Source organism: Schistocerca nitens, chromosome 6, assembly GCF_023898315.1.
Source record: "Schistocerca nitens isolate TAMUIC-IGC-003100 chromosome 6, iqSchNite1.1, whole genome shotgun sequence".
In the NCBI taxonomy this organism is placed as follows: Eukaryota; Metazoa; Arthropoda; class Insecta; order Orthoptera; family Acrididae; genus Schistocerca; species Schistocerca nitens.
In genome coordinates this window covers 573,533,361-573,553,779 of record NC_064619.1, presented here as the reverse complement: position 1 = coordinate 573,553,779, position 20,419 = coordinate 573,533,361, and the positions used below count along the sequence as shown (strand labels likewise).

At 41.6% G+C, this 20,419-nt stretch overlaps 1 protein-coding gene across 2 annotated transcripts in view; it reads left to right on the top strand.

Moving 5' to 3' along the window:
* LOC126263122 (uncharacterized) overlaps positions 1 to 20,419 on the top strand; it is a 154,254-nt gene that overhangs the window by 118,898 nt on the left and 14,937 nt on the right. For both annotated transcript variants that reach the window (XM_049960139.1, XM_049960138.1), the window contains exons 5-6: positions 14,864 to 15,014; positions 15,089 to 15,252. In XM_049960139.1, the coding sequence (XP_049816096.1) occupies positions 14,864 to 15,014; positions 15,089 to 15,252 (315 nt within the window). The remainder of the gene's footprint in view (positions 1 to 14,863; positions 15,015 to 15,088; positions 15,253 to 20,419) is intronic.

Sequence of the window (20,419 nt, the reverse complement as noted above, 5' to 3'; positions counted from 1 at the left end):
CAATTCCCCTTTATACATTACTTATTTATTTATATATTACAGCCGGCCGTGGTGGCCGAGCGGTTCTAGGCGCTACAGTCTGGAACCGCGCGACCGCTACGGTCGCACGTTCGAATCCTGCCACGGGCATGGATGTGTGTGATGTCCTTAGGTTAGTTAGGTTTAAGTAGTTCTAAGTTCTAGGGACTGATGACCTCAGAAGTTAAGTCCCATAGTGCTCAGAGCCATTTGAACCATTTTTATATATTACATACATTAAAAAGTAGCTATAAAAACGTGCGTAAATTCGAATGCGATTTTGTGTCAAAATTTCAAGGCAATAGGTGAAATACTTCGGAGATTTAGGATTTGAATAAACGAGTATTTGGATCTTTGTTTCTATTCATGTAAATGTTCATCTCTTCAAAATCTTGAATGTCCGAAAAATTTTGACACAACTTTGCATTCGAATACATGCATGACCACCTGTTTAATAACGTGTTGTTCCACTTTTCAAACACAGAACAACAGAGATTCTGCTCGACATGGATTCTAGCAATATGTCGCACCAGATGTCTAAGCACAGGTCAAGCAATTCCCGCAAATTACTGGATCGTGGTTTACGGGCACTTAGTTGACGCCCAATATGTGTTCCAATGAGTACAGATCAGGCACATCTGCTGGCCAAGAAATCAATATGAGTTCATTATAACGCCCCTCAAACAACGGTAGCTCGATTCTGACCTTGCAACACGGACAGTTATTCTGTTGGAAGATGTCATCGCCATAGGGGGAGACTTCCAGCATGAAGCGACGCAGGTGGTCCACAATAATGTTCACGTAGTTGACTACTGTCATCATCCCATCGATTACCACCAAAGATCCCATGGAAGCCCAACGGAATGTACCCCGTAGCATGATTCTGCCCTACCGGCCTGTATCTGTGGCGCCGTGCATGTTTCGCGCAGACGTCAGCCTGGATGACGGTATGTAAGGACCCAACCATCGACCTGATGTAACAAGAAGTGCGATTCTTTCGACAGGCGACACGTTTCTGTTAACCCAAGACGAAAACTCAGTGATGCTGTGCCCACTGCAATCATAACTTACGATGTCGCTGGGTCAACACACAAACACGTAGGGGGCGTGTGATGTGGCGCTCCATGTTCAACACTGGCCTTTGAACGGTGTGCTCCCAAACACTTGTGCCTGCACCAGCATTGTACTGTGTCGTCAGACCTGCCACAGAGCGCCGTCTATCCTGGCTCCGAACTCTATGTATTGTGCTGAGACGTGGTCGTCCAATACCATACGGCCTACTCGTTGTTTCAACACCCTTCGAACATTTTTCACAGGTGCTCAAGACAGTAGTACGCCAACAGGCGACCAGCTTCGCCGTTTCAGAGATTCTCGTTTCGAGCCGCAGCGCCACAACAATTTGCCCTTTGTCATAACCTCTTGTATCGGTGGATTTGCGCATTTGCGGCCCGTATCTTCGCTAAAATGACTGTCCATTCGTCTCTCATCAGCTTACCTTCTTTCCTTACTGCGTCACGTGCCCGCAACATGACCACCAGGAGGTATTCCACCTCGCGATGGGCGGTGGTCATAATGTTTTGGATCATCAGTGTACATACGGCGCTCCAGTAGGTACATAAAAACACGCACATATTCGAATGCAACCTTATGTCAACATTTCAAAGCAAATGCTGAAGAATTTTTGAGATGTACGGTTTTGGACAACCGAACGTTTACCTTTTTCATTTATATAAATGAAGACAGCTCTGGCCGAGTGGTTCTAGGCGCTTCAGTCCGGAACCGCGCTGCTGCTACGGTCGCAGGTTCGAATCCTGCCTCGGGCATGGATGTGCGCGATGTCCTTAGGTTAGTTAGGTTTAAGTAGTTCTAAGTCTAGGGGACTGATGACCTCGGATGTTAAGTCCCATAGTGCTCAGAGCTATTTGAACCATTTGAATTAAGACAGATAGTGTACTTTGTTGTTGTTATTATTAAAATCCCAGGCTTCTGGGGACGCTGAAACTGGGACGATGCAAAATCATGTTTGACGTTAGGAGGAGGGTTAGAGCGGAAAGATGGTATCAAAATTGGACCTTTCTTCTACCAGTGCCTGCATTCGTTTTATGACAAATTCCGTTAAACATAACGACGTGAACTTCTCTAAAAAATAATGACCTGCAACAGTTTTACTAGGTTCAGGATCATGCGGGTCACATTCTGCATTGCCGTACAAATTAAATGAAGATGTACTTTGTTACTGTTCGATTTTTACAAACCATTTAGTGCAGGTCCACCTGATCAAACATTCTGAAATTGTCAGATCCTTTTACCTGTTGTTATATTCTTCAGTCTGAAGACTGGTTTGATGCACCTAACTGTACTAGTCTGTATTCTCCTTCATATCAACATGAAACCTTTCAGTATATGCGAGTGTTTCAAATGAAAACTTTCAAATAATGAAATTCCTGAATGTTGTACTATCGACTTATGCAGCTGGCAGGACCTAGCTTTGTATTTAAACAAATGATAAACAGCCGCCAGCCTGTTGTTGCGTTACAGAAAAGGAAGCTGTGTCAATGCAAAAATAGCCTCCCCACTGTCGACCTGAACAGGGGTGGGAGAGCGATATGTCTTCTTTCAATAACGAAGGTGTTAAATCTTTGGAAATGCATCAGATGATGAAAGCACAGTACGGTGATCCGTGTATGTGTCCCTGCAGCAAACGTACGTGTTGTGCAGATCCTGTCGAAGACGATTCCCAGCCGAAAACATTGTTGCAGCTGAAGAGCCTCTGAAGGAAAACATGCGTATTACTGTAAACGAAATAGACTGTTTAGCATATTAATGATGGTTCAACGCACAATACAGTCGAAGATATGCTACGATTCAATAAAGAGTCCGTGAATGGGGCCACAGTAGTTGAATGCTGAATTGAGAGATCGCCGCATCGATGCCTGTGAGGAACTTTTGCGTCGTTTCCAGGTGGAAGCTAATGGATTTTTGAACTGCATTGTTATATATGAGATGAAACGTGGGTGTATTATCACCAACCTGAAACGAAAAGATCGAACTAGGAATGGCGCCATAGTTCTTCACGAAAAAAAAAATCTGATTCAACCTTCGGCAGGAAAAGTCACGCTCACTCTGTTTTAGAATTCGAAAGGGGTCAATTTGGGGCGTTACCTGGAAACGGGATTGGCAGTGACGAATAGCTCATACTAAAAACTATTGCTGCGATGTCGCCTTTGTCCTGTAATCAGGATAGAACGAAGAAGACTTCTGACTGCACGCCGTAGTTTGTAACTAATTTACGTTTTTTTCACGTAGCTCAATAATTGTCACTCTATACCTCATGGGAAGATTATATCTATAATTTTTTCTGTTTTGTCTCATTTGCACAACAAAACTAATTAAATTTTCGTTTGAATCACCTGTCACTTTTTCTTTTCTTTTTGTTAAAAAAAGAAAAGAAAAGAGCACAGCTCCCCTATACATTACGAGTTTCGGCTTTTTGACTGTCGTGATCCTAATAAAAAACTGTTAGAATCTGAATATACCCTTGCGTGGGAGGTTCATTGATTGTTCATAATTTTTAGTTACCAATTCGGGAAAATATTCTAGAACAATAACGAGGGCTACGAATGTACTGCGCCCGCGGATACACACAACAGCCACGTAGGCGGCTATAAAGGCACATCAGTGGAAACAAATGTAAGGCGAGTCTTTTATATAGGCTTGCGACTCTTATTCCCTACTAAGGGATAAGTGAGTAAGTTAGACTACATGTTATCGCCGCGGAGCCCTTAACGGCGAGAAATAGGGAAAGCGACACTAGCGTCACCGCTATTCACGACAGATAGCACATTTGGAAAATTTCCTCAAGGTAAATTGACGTGTGGCAGCGATACGATAACGACACTGTTTGGGGCACGAAATGTGTCTGTCCTGATTCGCAGCATTGTACGGTCGTTCGACACGAAATTTGATGTCTCGCTTCAAATCATAACAGACTTTTCATTGTACACGATTTCTAGATCCGACCATGAATATCTATGGAAAAGTCTGCGATCCGCATTTATGACGCTGTTGGCACCCACACTGGAAGAGTCTTTCCAATCTTCGTAAAAGTCATCTTCCTCGAATTTATTGGCACCTTCGTTCGGTGTGAGCAACAATGATGAGAATATGAATAACTGAAAGAGAGTAATAATCTCGTCATTAGCAGTTATCCATCCGCCGGGGGCGTCGACAGATAATTTGTTCAAGACAGAGGCGACCTCTCTTTGTACTGATGGTGTGGTGAGTTATGATCCATCTAGAGTCTTCGCTGTCGTCGAAATGCCTAAATGCGCTCATAAATTCATGACCTGCAGTTCGTCAGTTTAGTACTGGAAAAAGCCAAATAGCGGTAGGTCGATAGAGACGTGCAGAGACCATAGCCCGATGTACTACAAAACACAGGAAGAACCACATAGGAAACGATCGAAATGTGACAAGTTAAAGCTTTGAGGCGGTCTGCCTGGCGTGTTCGGATGATGTAACTGGTAGTGCATCGCCCGTGAAAGACAAGGAAACGCAGCAAACAATTTCAACTTGTCACATACAGTCAACGCTGCATATAATACTGATAGGTTTAGAGAAATTGCCATTAACTCACGTAAGTTTCATCCAGATGAATAATAAAAAGGTAACGGAACGGATTGTCATCAATGTTCTTTCGTATTGTCTCGTAGAATATCTTTAGATCCTTGGAAACGAGTCTGGCAATTTACAGGGTGATCAGAAACAGTCTGGAAAGCTTCTGGGGGTGTTGCAGGGGAGTCTGTGCCGAGAAATAATTTTTAAGAAAAAAATTCGATACGTCCCGCCGTTTCCTAGTTAATTAGTATCGAAGTCAGCCAGTCAGCTCCCAGCGCGCAAATCCAAAACACTAGCACGCGCTACACTGCGGTAATGCACAGACAGCTGTGGGTTCGTGAGTTACTACTACATTATCAGTTAAAATGTGCCATTTTCGGGACTGATAAAAGCTAGGTGAGCAAAAGCTACGTTTGTTCGATTTGAGGAAACCAAAAGAAGGACACGTTTGGCGACACTGTCTCTGGTAGGCTGACTGAACATGCTCGCGCGACAAGCTGGTTGGTTAACCGCAATGCTGAATAACTCGGAAACGGCGCAGCGTATCGAATTTTATGCTCAACAACTATTTCTCAACACAACTTCCCTGCAGTACCCTTCTAAGCTTTTCAGACTGTTTCTGACCGCCCTGTATATTACCAAAAGGCTAACCGGTTCAAGGTCACGCAGATCCACTTGTAGGTAGCCTAGTAACGGCTTCCAAGGCGAACAGAAATTTGATTTTCAATATTATTGACCGAATTTTAACATTTAAAAAATGCTGTGATAATCTACTCATTAAGAGATGTAATCTTATGTTAACGGCTTAACACAGCAAGACAAGTATTACAGTTAGGAACTGCAAAAGCCAGATTATATTCAACCAGCATTTGAAAGCAAATGTTTTCGAAATCTTTTTTCGCCGACGCACTCCACAAAATGATGAAAAGGAAAAATTTTATCGCGTATTACATTTTCGCTCTTTATGCAGCAAAATTGCTGCCTCAGGCATGATGTTTAAAGTTATTTACGACGAACTCTAATCCTAACATATTTCACAGACAGTATACAGGGTCGTCCATTGATAGTGACCGAGCCAAATACATCACGAAATAAGCATCAAACAAAAAAACTACAAAGAACGAAACTCGTCTACATTGAAGGGGGAAACCAGATGGCGCTGCCATAGGTAAAACGGATATCACCTGCATTTTTTAAAATAGGAACCCCCATTTTTATTACATATTCGTGTAGTGCGTAAAGATATATGAATGTTTTAGTTGGACCACTTTTTTCGCTTTGCGATAGATGGCGCTGTAACAGTCACAAACGTATAAGTACGTGGTATCACGTAACATTCTGCCAGTGCGGACGGTATTTGCTTCGTGATACATTACACGTGTTAAAATGGACCGTTTACCAATTGCGGAAAAGGACGATATCGTGTTGATTTATGGCTATTGTGATTAAAATGTGCTATGGATGCTGCTCGGTATCCTGGACGATATAATTGCGTGTTCGGGCCGTTCGCCGGATAGTTACGTTATTTAAGGAAACAGGAAGTGTTCAGCCACATGTGAAACGTCAACCACGACCTGCAACAAATGATGATGCCCAAGTAGGTGTTTTAGCAGCTGTCGTGGCTAATCCGCACATCAGTAGCAGACAAATTGCGCGAGAATCGGGAATCTCAAAAACGTCGATGTTGAGAATGCTACATCAACATCGATTCCACCCGTACCATATTTCTATGCACCAGCAATTGCATGGCGACGACTCTGAACGTCGTGTACAGTTCTGCCACTGGGCACAAGAGAAATTACGGGACGATGACAGATCTTTTGCACGCGTTCTATTTAGCGACGAAGCGTGATTCACCAACAGCGGTAACGTAAACCGGCATAATATGCACTATTGGGCAACGGAAAATCCACGATGGTTGCGACAAGTGGAACATCAGCGACATTGGCGGATTAATGTATGATGCGGCATTATGGGAGGAAGGATAATTGGCCCCCATTTTATCGATGGCAATCTAAATGGCGCAATGTATGCTGATTTCCTACGTAATGTTCTACCGATGTTACTACAAGACGTTTCACTGCATGACAGAGTAGCGATGTACTTCCAACATGATGGATGTCCGCCACATAGCTCGCGTGCGTTTGAAGCGGTATTGAATAGCATATTTCATGACAGGTGGGTTGGATCTGACGTCCCCGGATTTTTTTCTGTGGGGAAAGTTGAAGGATATTTGCTATCGTGATCCACCGACAACGCCTGACAACATGCGTCAGCGCGTTGTCATTGCATGTGCGAACATTACGGAAGGCGAACTACTCGCTGTTGAGAGGAATGTCGTTACACGTATTGAGAAATGCGTTGAGGTTGACGGACATCATTTCGAGCATTTATTGCATTAATATGCTATTTACAGGTAATCACGCTGTAACAGCATGCGTTGTCAGAAATGATAAGTTCACAAAGGTACATGTATCACATTGAAACAACCGAAATAAAATGTTCAAAGGTACCTACGTTCTGTATTTTAGCTTAAAAAACCTACCTATTACCAACTGTTCGTCTAAAATTGTGAGCCATATGTTTGTGACTATTACAGCGCCATCTATCACAAAGCGAAGAAAGTGGTGCAACTAAAACATTCATATTTCTTTACGTACTACACGAATATGCAATAAAAATGGGGGTTCCTATTTTTAAAAAAACGCAGTTGATATCCGTTTGACCTATGACAGCGCCATGTAGCGGGCCAACCGCAGCGCCATCTGGTTTCTCCCTTCAAGCCCGACAAGTTTCGTTCTTTGTAGTTTTTTCGTTTGACGCTTATTTCGTGAGATATTTGGCCCGGTCACTATTAATGGACCACCCTGTATACGAGGCCTCTGTTCACAAAAGCATCCGACTTTTATTCATAAATCAGTCTTTATTCAGATGCAGTTGTTTGACACTAGTCACCTTCAAAGCAGTCCCCTTCAGCTTCTACACACCTCTCCTAACGCTAGTGCCACTGCTGGAAGCATGTCTGAATAGCATGTTTTGGTATGGTGCTGAGCTGCTCCGTGGAATTCTGCATAATTTCTTCCCTGGTCTGAAATCTGGCCCTGTTAGAATCTTTTTCAGTTCAGCAAAAAGACATAAGTAATTCGGTGCTAGGTCGGGGGAATAGAGAGGCTGACAAATCACATCCGTGTTGCGTTAGACCAAGAAACTCTGAATTAACTCAGAACGACAAGTGGGTGGGTTACCGTGCCAGCTGCCAACTGCCAGCAAGTCTGGTCGTTTGTCTCTCACTGCTTCACGAAGGCGACGCAGAACCTCTTGGTAGTACTCCTTGTTGACATTAGTACCTTCTGGGACGTACTCGTGATGGACCATGCCACTGGAGGCAAAAAGCACGGTCAGTATGACTTTCGCATAGCTGCGGACCTTCCTCGCTCTTTTGGGTCTCGGATGCTTCCACTGCGATGACTAGAACTTTGTTTCTGGGCTGTACCTATAAACCCAGGACTCACCACCATTTATCATTGTGTTAAGAAAATTGAAATTACTGTCCACAGTATCCAGCATGTCCTATGCGATCTCCGAATAAAGTTGCTTCTGCTCAGTTATTAGCAGCTTCGGTGCACCTTTTGCTGAGAATCTTCTGATGTCCAAATATTTCGTTAAAATCGAATGAATGGATCCAGTACTAATTTTAACCTCTTCTGCAAGTTCTCCGTTGTGATTCGTTTGTCCTGCATCACCAGGTTACTTACGTGATCAATAACAGCCCCATGCTGATGTTGAGAGCCTACCTGAACTGATAAACTGCCATTTCTGAAGCGGTTTTATCACCCTGTATCTGTGCGGTAGCCATTGCTTCATCCCCAAACAGTTGCCGAATCTTGTGGATTTTTCAACTTGAGAATAACAAAGCTTAAAACAAGATTTGATGCAATAACGTTGTTCCACTTTTTCCGTCATTTTGCACACAACACAAAATCCGACGACTGACACTTACACGTGTTCACTTCTCACCGGCTAGCCAGCGAGTGGTTGTTTCCGCAGTCATGAAAAAAATAAGGCATGCGCATTACGTTTCCCACAAACACAGAGAGTGCCCGCGCGCTCCCTCGTAGCATTACTGGTTTCCATAATTAAAGAGTAAGATCAGATACTTTCTGAACAGCCCTCGTACCATTGAATGTATCTGCAAAATTATGCCGTCGTAAGACATTTTAAGGCTCACGATTTATGCCGTCATCAACATTTAGATGCATGAAAAAGTATCTGTTGCTGAAAACGGAGCGTAAATTACCCAGACTATACTCATCCAGCGCTTAATGAGAGTAGCTGACGACTTCCAACAAATTTTAACCACAATTTCAAACCTTTCTTAAACTTTTTCTCGCTTAATAGTTTAACGTCAAATATTAACCACTTTAAATTTATTTGTAAGGTAATCATAAGTTTGAAGCTAAGGAATACATCTCGGGAAGAAAGGAAGGAACCTAGAAATTAAGTGCTTAATGTGTGCTGCTAATTGAGCCTTGTTAGCTGAAAACCTAGAAAACGTCCAATCGATGCTGGATGATGTGCACGACACTGCTGAAAAACCTGGTCTGGAAGATCTCTGTGAAGCTTCAGCTTAAGAGAAAAAGATGTATGTAAACACGACACGGGACGTTAGGCGAGTGGAAAAGTTCACATATCTTGTAAAATGGATCCGATTCAATGGGCTGGATAATGAGGGAAATATTAGAATTAGTTTACAAGTTATCCAGAAAAGGTACACTTAACCAACGCTGTCTTACAAGACCAGAATTAGACATTACAATGCAGTAGTGAAACCGACAGAATCTCATTGTTCGATGTGTCTTATAATGAAGAAGCATGCAGAACTGAAAATACAAGAGAAAAAGCAGAGAAGATTGTTTATGAAAATATTACGAGCACAGAAAATTATAGATGAAACACGGGAAAACAGGAGAAATGAAGAATTACAAACATTCCGATACAATGACAGGCAGAACATGGAAATGGGTATTGATATTCTACAGTCAGGTTAAGGCAATGGTCTAGGACAGCTTCATCAGAAAGATTTTCAGTATATCGTTGGAATGAGAATGACTATTAAATGGATGGAGGAGGACAACGAGGTTACAGTAGCAGTTGGTATCACGTCATAGACAATGTATAATAGAAACAATATAGCAGCTACATTGAAAGCATCAGGATATTCCAGGGATAACGACGTAGTTTTTGCAACAGAAGACCAGAGGAAGATAAGGAATAATACAACGAAGTTATTTTGAGAAGATCAGAAGAAACTCGCAAAAAGTCTTAAATTCTGCGCAGCCCACAGAAGAAAAAGGAAAAGAAGAAGAAGAAGAAGAGGAAGGAGAAGAAAGAACAAATCGCAAAAGGGAACACGATAAAACATTTGTCTTATACATACTCCTGTTAGCATAATTATGATCGCATTACGTAAGGATATAGATGCAAATCCACATCAGAATTTAAAGTATAACCAAATTTGTCTTACGTTGTTAGATGTGTCGCCTTGTGTATCGTATTATATGAGCAAAAGATCGCATAACCAACTAAACGATAACACTGTAAGAGTTTGAACGTGATGGGGAAACTAGAAAATCTGAAAAGGGAAATGATAAGGTTCAAATTCAAATGGCTCTAAGCACTATGGGACTTAACATCTGAGGTTATCAGTCCCATAGACTTAGAAATACTTAAACCTAACTAACCTAAGGACATCACACACATCCATGCCCGAGGCAGGATTCGAACCTGCGACCGTAGCAGTCTCGCGGTTCCGGACGGAAGCGCCTAGAACCGCTCGTCCACCGCGGCCGGCATGCTAAGGTTCAATCTATGTATAGTGGAGGATCAATGGAGTGAATGAAATAAAAAGATCACGGTTTCTGGTCAGATCAGATAGGGTAATATCAGCAGCAGCTGAAAATGGTTTAACGGGAATAGTATTCCCGTTTATGCGTTTTCAATAGGAAAATAGGGCAGAGAGTGAGTTGCTGTGAACAGTTCAGTAACAGGGTTCTACACATCAGAATCGGCAGCAAACCAACATCGGCAACAACAGTTCATGTATACACGCCGAAGTAGCAAGCAGATGATGAAGAAATAGAGAAAGTATATGACGGTATTGAATAGGTAATTCAGTTCGTAAAGAGAGATGGAAATATAATAGATATAGAGGGATCGAAATGCGGTTGAAGGGGAAGGAGTGGAAGAAAATATTACGGGAGAATATGGTCTTGATAGTAGGAATGAGAGAGGAGAAAGACTAATTAATTTATGCAATACATTTCAGACAGTAAAGGATGTATGCTTGGAAAGAGCCATGACATACGGGAAGATTTCAGATATATTACATTATGGTCAGGCAGAGATTCTGAAATAACATGGGATTGTAAGGCTACCAGATATAGACTCAGATCAGAAGTTAGTGATGGTGAAGAGTAGACTGAAGTTTAGGAAACTGATCGGGAATAATCAGTGCGTTAAGAAACGGGATACGGATACTAAGGACTGAACAGATACGCTTGAAGTTCTCTGAGACTACTGCTGCGATAATGAATAGCTCAGTAGGCAGTTCAGTTGAAGAGGACTCAATAGCTCTGAAAAGAGCCATCACAGGATTTGGTAAGAAAAACTTAGGTTCAAAGGAGGTAACTGTGAAGAAACAACGGATAACAGAAAAATACTTCAGCTGATCGATGGAAGAAGGAAGTACAAAAATTTTTAGGGAAATTCAGGAATACATATATCCAATCACTTAGGAATGAAATAAACAGGAAAGGTAGGGAATCTAAGGCGAAATGGCTGCATGAAAAATGTGAAGAAATCGGAAAAAAATGATTGTCGGAAGGACTGACTCAGCATTTGGAAAAGTCAAAACAACCTTCGTGAAATTAAAAGCAAAGGCAGTAACATAGAGTGCAAAGGGAATTCCACTGTTAAATGCAGAGGAGAGAGCGGGCAGGTGTAAAGAATACACTGAAGACCTCTGCGAGAGGGAGGACTTGATCGATGACGTGATAGAAGAAGAAACAGTAGTCGATAGGAAAGAGATGGGGGATAGAGTATTGGAGTCAGGATTTAAGAGTTTACGGCGACTTAAGAACAAATAAGGAAGAATTTCTAAAGTCATTGGAGGAAGTGACAATAAGACAACTATTCACGGTGTTGTGTAGAATGTATGAGACTGGCGATATACCATCAGACTTTCGGAAAAACATCATCCGCACAATTCCTAAGCTAGAAAGACCCGACAAGTGTGAGAGTTATCGCACAATTAACTTAACAGTTCATGAATCCAAGCTACTGACACCGAATAATATACACAAGAATGGAAAAGGAAACTGAGGATTGTTATTGGCTTTAGGAACGGGAAAGGTACCAGAGAGGCAGTTCTGACAGTGCGTTTGATAAGTTGACCTTTAAAAAGCTTTCGAGAATATAAAATGGTGCAAGACGTTCAAAATTCCGAGAAAAATAGAGGTTAGCTACAAGGGAAAGACGTGTAATACGTACAAGAAGGAAGAGGGAACAATAAGAGTGGGAGACCACTAACAAAGTGCTCGGATTAAAAAGGGTGTACGGAACGTATGTAGTTTTTCGTCCCTACTGTTCAATCTATATATGGAAGAATGGCGTAAATACAAAGTTTCAAGAGCGCGATTAAAATTCAAGGGAAAAGGTATAAGTGATAAGATTCGCTGTGGCATCACTGTTGTCAGTGAAAGTAAAGAAGAATTACAAGATCTGTCGAATGGAATGAACAGTCTAATGACTAAAGAATATGGATTGAGAGTAACCAGAAGAAAGACGAAAGTAATGAGAAGTAGCAGTAATGAGAACAGCGAAACAGCGCAAGGATTGGTGGTCACGAAGTAGAGGATATTTAGGAATTCTGTTATGTAAGCAGCAAAATAACCCGTGACGGACAGAGCAAGGAGGACATAAAAATCAGACTAGCGCTGGCAAAAAGAGCAGTCCTGGCCAACAGAACTTCACTAGTATCAAACACAAATCTTAATTAGAGACAGAAATTTCTGAGAGTGTATGTTTGGAGCACAGCATTGTATAGCAGTGAGACATGGACTGTGGGGAAACCAGAACGGAAGAGAATAGGGGCATTTGAAATATGGTGCTAAAGAAGAATGTTGAAAATGCTGAAAATTATGTGGAGTGTATGGTAAGGAATGAGAGTCAGCGAGAGAAGAAATACACTACTGGCCATTAAAATTGCTACACCACGAAGATATGCAGATGATAAACGGGTATTCATTGGACAAATATATTACACTAGAACTGACATGTGATTACATTTTCACGCAATTTGGGTGCATAGATCCAGAGAAATCAGTACCCAGAACAACCACATCTGGCCGTAATAACGGCCTTGATACGCCTGGGCATTGAGTCAAACAGAGCTTGTATGTCGTGTACATGTACAGATACCCACGCAGCTTCAACACGATACCACAGTTCATCAAGAGTAGTGACTGGTATTGTGACGAGCCAGTTGCTCGGCCACCATTGACCAGACGTTTTCAACTGGTGAGAGATCTGGAGAATGTGCTGGCCAGGGCAGCAGTCGAACATTTTCTGTATCCAGAAAGGCCAGTACAAGACCTGCAACATGCGGTCGTGCATTATCCTGCTAAAATGTAGGGTTTCGCAGGGATCGAATGAAGGGTAGAGCCACGGGCCGTAGCTGTTCAAAGTGCCGTCAATGCAAACAAGAGGTGACCGAGACGTGTAACCAATGGCACCCCATACCAGCACGCCAGGTGATACACCAGTATGGTGATGACGAATACACGCTTCCAATGTGCGTTTACCGCGATGTCGCCAAACACGGATGCGACCATCATGATGCTGTAAACAGAAGCTGGATTCATCCAAAAAATGACGTTTTGCCATTCGTGCACCCTGGTTTGTCGTTGAGTACACCATCGCAAGCGCTCCTGTCTGTGATGCAGCGTCAAGGGTAACCGCAGCCATGGTCTCCGAACTGATAGTCCATGCTGCTGCATGCGTCGTAGAAATGTTCGTGCAGATGGTTGATGTCTTGCAAACGTCCCCATTTGTTGACTCAAGGACCGAGACGTGGCTGCACGATCCGTTACAGCCATGCGGATAAGATGCCTGTCATCTCGACTGCTAGTGATACGAGGCCGTTGAGATCCAGCACGACATTCAGTATTACCTCCTGAATCCACCGGTTCCATATTCTCCTAACAGTCATTGGATCTCGAGCAGCAATGTCGCGATACGATAAACCGCAATCGCGATAGGCTACAATCCGACCTTTATCAAAGTCGGAAACGTGATGATAGGCATTTCTCCTGCTTACACGAGGCATCACAACAACGTTTCACCAGGCAACGCCTGTCAACTGCTATTTTTGTATGAGAAATCGGTTGGAAACTTCACTCATGTCAGCACGTTGTAGGTGTCGCCACGGGCGCCAACCTTGTGTGAATGCTCTGAAAAGCTAATCATTTGCATATCACAGCATCCTCTTCGTGTCGGTTAAATTTCGCATCTGTAGCACGTCATCTTCATGGTTTAGCAATTTTAATGGTCAGCAGTGTATATGGAAAATACTGACTAAATAAGGGACAGGATGATAGGACAACTGTTAACACGCTAAGGAACAAGTTCCATGGTACAGAAAGAGGGCTGTAGAGGGTAGAAACTGTAGGGGAAGACAGAGATTAGAATACATCCAGCAAGTAATGGAGGACGTACGTTGCAACTGCTACTCTGAGTCGAAAAGGAACAGGAGAGGAAATCATAGCGGGCCGCTTAAATTGATCAGTAAAAAAGGAAAAGTATTCAATCATTTCAAAAACGAAGAGTTTTACTATCTAAGGGAGGTGCATAAATTAAAGCTATCCGAAGCCACCACAATGCATTAGTATTCTTAAGTATGAGTACGAGGGAAAATAATCAAGCATCCAATACTCTGCGACGAATCACCTAGACGAACAGTCATTACTCCTTGTCAGAAGTAATACGCACTTTTATCCGAGGTCGAAATGTCTTTCGTTCAGTATACAGTATTAACATGTCACATGCAACGTAGTGGCTGTTATTCTAATTATATTTCTGAATTATAATGAAAGTATGTTTAGAGATTTAGATTTATGTGAACTGTCAATTATGCAGCTCATCTATAGGATAGTATCCTGCTTCATTTCAGGTAATTCTGAGCCATCATTTCAAAGAAAAAATTGATACAAAATTTCCTGACAACGTCTTTCAGAAACCAGAAATCGTGAGTCTAGGTGAGGAATCAGTGACGTTTGCAGATGGTTCAACGTACAAGGTCGATGATGTGTTTTATTGTACAGGTAAGCTTTTCACATTTAGAGCACTATGAAGATAATTTTACCTTTTGCAGTTTGACAACCGATGCTTCTTCCAGGTTATCAATATAGTTTCCCGTTCCTGTCAGAAAAATGCAACGTCAAAGTTGAAGACAATCGAGTCCAACCGCTTTTCAAGCACACGATTCACATAGACTATCCGACGTTGTGCTTTATTGGGCTACCGTTCTACGTCTGTGCCTTTTCCTTGTTTGACCTACAGGTAAGTAACGTCATTTGTATAATTTACTTAAAATAGTCTTAGGTGTACGCATATAATTCTTCCACATTATCTTTTCTCTTACATTATAACGGATATAATTAGTTATTATATTATTAGTAAATTGTGATACTAAAAGATTTGTGTGTGTGAAACCCTTGTAAGACAGATAGTGTAGATCCTGATCTGATGGGGCTGAATAAATAAGAACCTAAACACCTTTAAGTTGCTATCATATGTACAATAAAGAAATACAACTAGCTACTAGTTTTTCATAAAAAAGCTGTTGCATAATTTCTCAACTGTCACGCGTACTGGAGGTAATTCATAGCTGCAACATGCAGTAAAAGATACACGCGTAACATTATTGCAGTAATGATTCACACTATTGCTTCATAATTCGTAAATCTTTGCCACACAATATTAAGGCCAAACTTTCAAAATTTTTCCTCAGTCGCATGGTTTGGGATAAGAAAATAATTTTTTTTTTTTTGCAACTGAAAGAAAATAATTTAGTTTTTCTACTAACATAAACAATTTACATCTTGTTACAGCAAATTTAGCTTATAGCAACATTTCTCAGTGACGGCCATGTCTCGGGTGCATTCATTCCAAAGACACGTACAGTTCTACTGGACTCGCTATTGCCAGTAGTGAAATGAGACAGTCAGCTACGGATGTATCAGGCAGTTCAGCGTCGGCAGAGGTTCAAATGTCGACCACTTCATGTATCACCATAGAAAAAATTCGTAGATGTGACAGCCGGTTCAAAAAAAAAAAAAAAAATGGTTCAAATGGCTCTGAGTACTATGGGACTCAACTGCTGTGGTCATAAGTCCCCTAGAACTTAGAACTACTTAAACCTAACTAACCTAAGGACATCACACACATCCATGCCCGAGGCAGGATTCGAACCTGCGACCGTAGCGGTCGTGCGGTTCCAGACTGTAGCGCCTTTAACCGCTCGGCCACTCCGGCCGGCCGACAGCCGGCGATCGCCCAGTTTTTACAACCCAGCTATAAGTGTATCTGTTGCTCATGTAGGATAACAAGTACGGCAGCACTCTCCGATTGAACACCAGGTGACGTGCACCACTTGTTCGGGTGCCTGCAGATAAGATCCTATTCCTTGATCTTGTATGGTTCCAGCCGGCAACCGATGTGTAGATTTTCATCACTCGAGGCATAACTATTTGGGCAGTTGGAAAGACCATCGTGGTTGAAAGAGGCCTCACTCTTGAACAGTGCAGACTGCGAAGTTTAGCACTGGAATGCTGCAATGGGTGATGTATTTGCAGCTGAACTCAGGGTACAGAACAGTCTGTCCTCGTCGCCTGCACACGTTGTTTATCATATAGCGGTGTAGCTACTGCCGAACCAGTACTCTCCACACTATTGTTCGAAGCGTGATTTCACAGGGAAATTAGCGGGTCCTTGCTGATGAATTTTCGCCCACGTATTCCAACACCATATCTTTAAATGCCACTGTTTGAACCTTAGCCACCTCTCTTTGGTCTGAATGACTCAGCTTCTCTTTTAAGTCTCTATATATGGCGATGAAGATCTTCCAACTAGGATCATGCCTGTTGCGAAACATTTCTCTGTATATTCCTTCAACATAGCAACAACTATATTCTGTTGTGTCATACACGAAATGCGTGTATCGAAGTCCCTGTGACGAGTAAGGCTCCATCTACACCAACAAGTCATGAAATATAAACTCCACCGGGGACGCATCACAGATGACTGTGTAATGTTTTTCAAGGTAGCGGCTCCAAGTCGTTAGCCGCCAATGACGTTTGAACCGTTCAACCGCTCCACACAATCCCGAAAGTAAAATAAAACGCTGTTAACGTCGTCTGCTCTGTGAGAAGTAATGGGCCAACGGCATCCCCTTGCGGTCATAGAGAAGACGTCATATTACAAGATGTCGAACAAGTAACTCATCCTTATGGAAAAATAATTAAGGAAAGTTGTTGCAAGTGGTCTCCATTATGCGACTCATATAACTGAATACATGTTATCAGACTCATGTTATAACACATGTCCAGGAAAATCTAATATCATCTACGAGGACGCACTGAAAAGTAATGCCTCCGATTTTTTATGTAAAAACTCTTAAACCTATTTTGGATAAAACAAACGTTATCAACATTCCACGTCTTTAGTCTTCATGCCTACATATCTGTAGCCCAATTGCAGCTAGAGGGCTCCAAATTTTAGCGTGTAACATGACAGTGTGTAAGTAACTACGTCGGTGCGTGAGAAACAACGTACTGTAATCGATTTTCGAATTTGAAGAGTTCATCCACACAAGGAGCACGTTCTCTTTCAGCATGACAATGGCAGATTTCGTTCGAGCTCTGCGTCATTTGCAGGGATCCCATGCCCCTGGTCCACTACCATCGATCATCCAACACACAGTCCCGACTTGGCCCCATCCGATTTACACATGCTTCCAAAACTTAAAGAATACTTTCCCGGACTTCACTTCGATAGTGACGAAGCGGTGCAACCAGAGGTGAGATTGTGGCTCCGTCAACAATTCGAATATTCTACAGTAACGGTATTATTGTTCTGCTCCTCTAACGTAGGGTGACCAAATAATGTTTGGTGAAAACCGGGACACATTCACCCGGGTGTCAATGGACACCTCATTCCACATGTACCCAGGTTTCTTAATTTTAAATATTAATGTTTTGTTGATACATTTTGTTAACCCGATTATTATCACTAATAAGAGGATACAAAAGATCGATATAATCTAGCTTATCTGTATAATTAATGACATTTAATAAACGTATACAGTGATAAAGAAATGTATTACGATTTTACAAAATTTTACAGCCATTCAACTTTTAATCAATTAATATTAACATGAGCTTTAATATTACTGAGCACTTGTAGATGGAATTGACTGTCCTTGGAGAAAAGGGTATTTTTCACTGCCTCCAGCCTTCTTGATCTTGTCTTTGATCTTTGAGACACAATCCATTTTGTAGTTGTACAGGATCTGCAGGATTGCTTCAAGAGAGTCCACCTCCATTCTGTTTCTTTCATTAGTCCACTGGATATTCATGAACGAAAATATTCTTTCCACATTGGCATTATGGGCTGGGATTGTAAATAAATACCTTGGAATTATTACCAACTCAGAGTAATGCTGAAGACAGTCACAGCTTTTAAAAAAACTCACCCACTTCTCATGACATTCCAATGGTGTTTTTTATCATCATTCCACTTGTGAAAACTTTCTTCAACAAAATTTGTCAGTATGCCGAACTGATCAAAGAGAATGGAATCATCGATTTCAATCTCTTTACTCTTCAAATAAGAAACTGTCTCTTCAACACTTTCCCATTTTGGCACTCTCTTCAGTAACATCCAATCAAACACCGGCGATGAGGGTAAATATGAGGGGCTCCACTTGCTGAGATATTCTACACAAGTGTCATAAAACTTGTTAACTTCTTCTCTAAAACTCCTTTCCACTGCTTCTGCTCTTTTAAGGACAGATTCTCTCCTCTTAGTAACAGTTTCCAGAGTACTTTTCAAAACATCATTTACCTCTATTACACTTTTCGTGCTTCCCTCAATTTCTTTTATCCCAAGCTGCAAAGTGTTAAGCTGACTGAATGAACCGTAAGTAGGCTTCACTTAATCGGTTACTGAAAAACAGAACCAATATTTTGGGGGCTTTGTCTTCATTTAGGAAAAAATCTTTTAATGGTTCAAACAGGCGGATTACTCTTTCAACTGCTGGAAACAGTGATAACCAGCGAGTTTTCGAGTGACACATTACATGCATATATTCAGTTCCCACATAATCACAGAACTCCTTAAGCCTCTCTGTTCTAACAGTATATATGTAAAAGTGTGAGTATACCTTCGTGACGATAGTTTCAACATCACAGCTTAAACTGTCAGCAGATGTCTGCACGCTATTGTGTAAAACATGTGCAGGGCACCCCATGCCTTCAATGTTTTCATGCAATGTTGCCTTTAATTTGGTAAATACGTTGCATTTGCCTTGTCTTTTTAAACCACCAAAGTTTGTGCCGGTGTTGCCTCCACAAAATGCCACACATTTATTTTTCTCAAGATCAAACATTTCGATAGTATTCATACAAAATCTTGAAATTTCGTCAGATGTTTCATTAGGTAGGGAACTCACCTTCAAAAGTTTGGTCTGCATTCCCTGATTAATATCAAAAAACTGAACAACAAACGGAAATAATTTAGTGGCCTTATGATTGCTGGCATCAGTGGATATCCCGTAGAAAGAAGACTTTTGATGTATTCAAGGCTTTCCTTTACACTCTGGGGAGCAATAACTCCTTTCACTAAGGCTGACACTTTAGTTATTGCTGAACTAAACTTTTTTTGCAATGGAAGAATCATCAAACATAATGCTGTTAAGCTAATTAGTACAATCACTAGATCTATAAGTTTGGTGATGTTTTACCGTGTGGTCGGCTAGTGTAAGCTCGGCTGCTCGAACTTTCGTCTCTTCACTTGACTGATGTTTCACAAAATAATTTTGTAGAGTTTTACTGCAGCTCGGTGCACTGTATCTGTTAATGTGTTTCTTTGACCTGATGTGATCAACTATGTCGGAACGTCCACCATGACTTATACTAATAAAACAGTTACATACGGAACACTCTGCTTCGTAATCAAAACGACCTTTCTTAATTAAATTCCATTCCTTGGAATAACAGTCACTGAACTTGCAGGCACGTTTCGGCATTGCGTTTCACAGTACTGCAGTAATAATACCACTAATATGAGAAAAAACTATTGCAGTTTGTCTGGCAAAACATCAACTACTACACTGTTCTGACAATGAGTGTGTGAGTAAGTGGCGCGACAATCGGACGGTTTCATAGGTCTGTTACAATAATACAACTTACTACTTGTTGGCCAAAGTACCGCTCAAAGTAAATTATTGCCTGAGTGTATCAATACTGATACTGTGATTACTAGTATGGGACAACGGAGGTTTTAGACTAATAAGCTGAAATATATTAATTTTTGTGTTGTATTTCCTTTAATATAGCGAAATGCCAAAAATTTGAGAAAGTTTCACGAAACGTATTTAAAAACTGAATTCCGGGACTTTTGAGCGTCCCGAAACAAATTTTCGGGACACCGGAACACAGGGACGGAA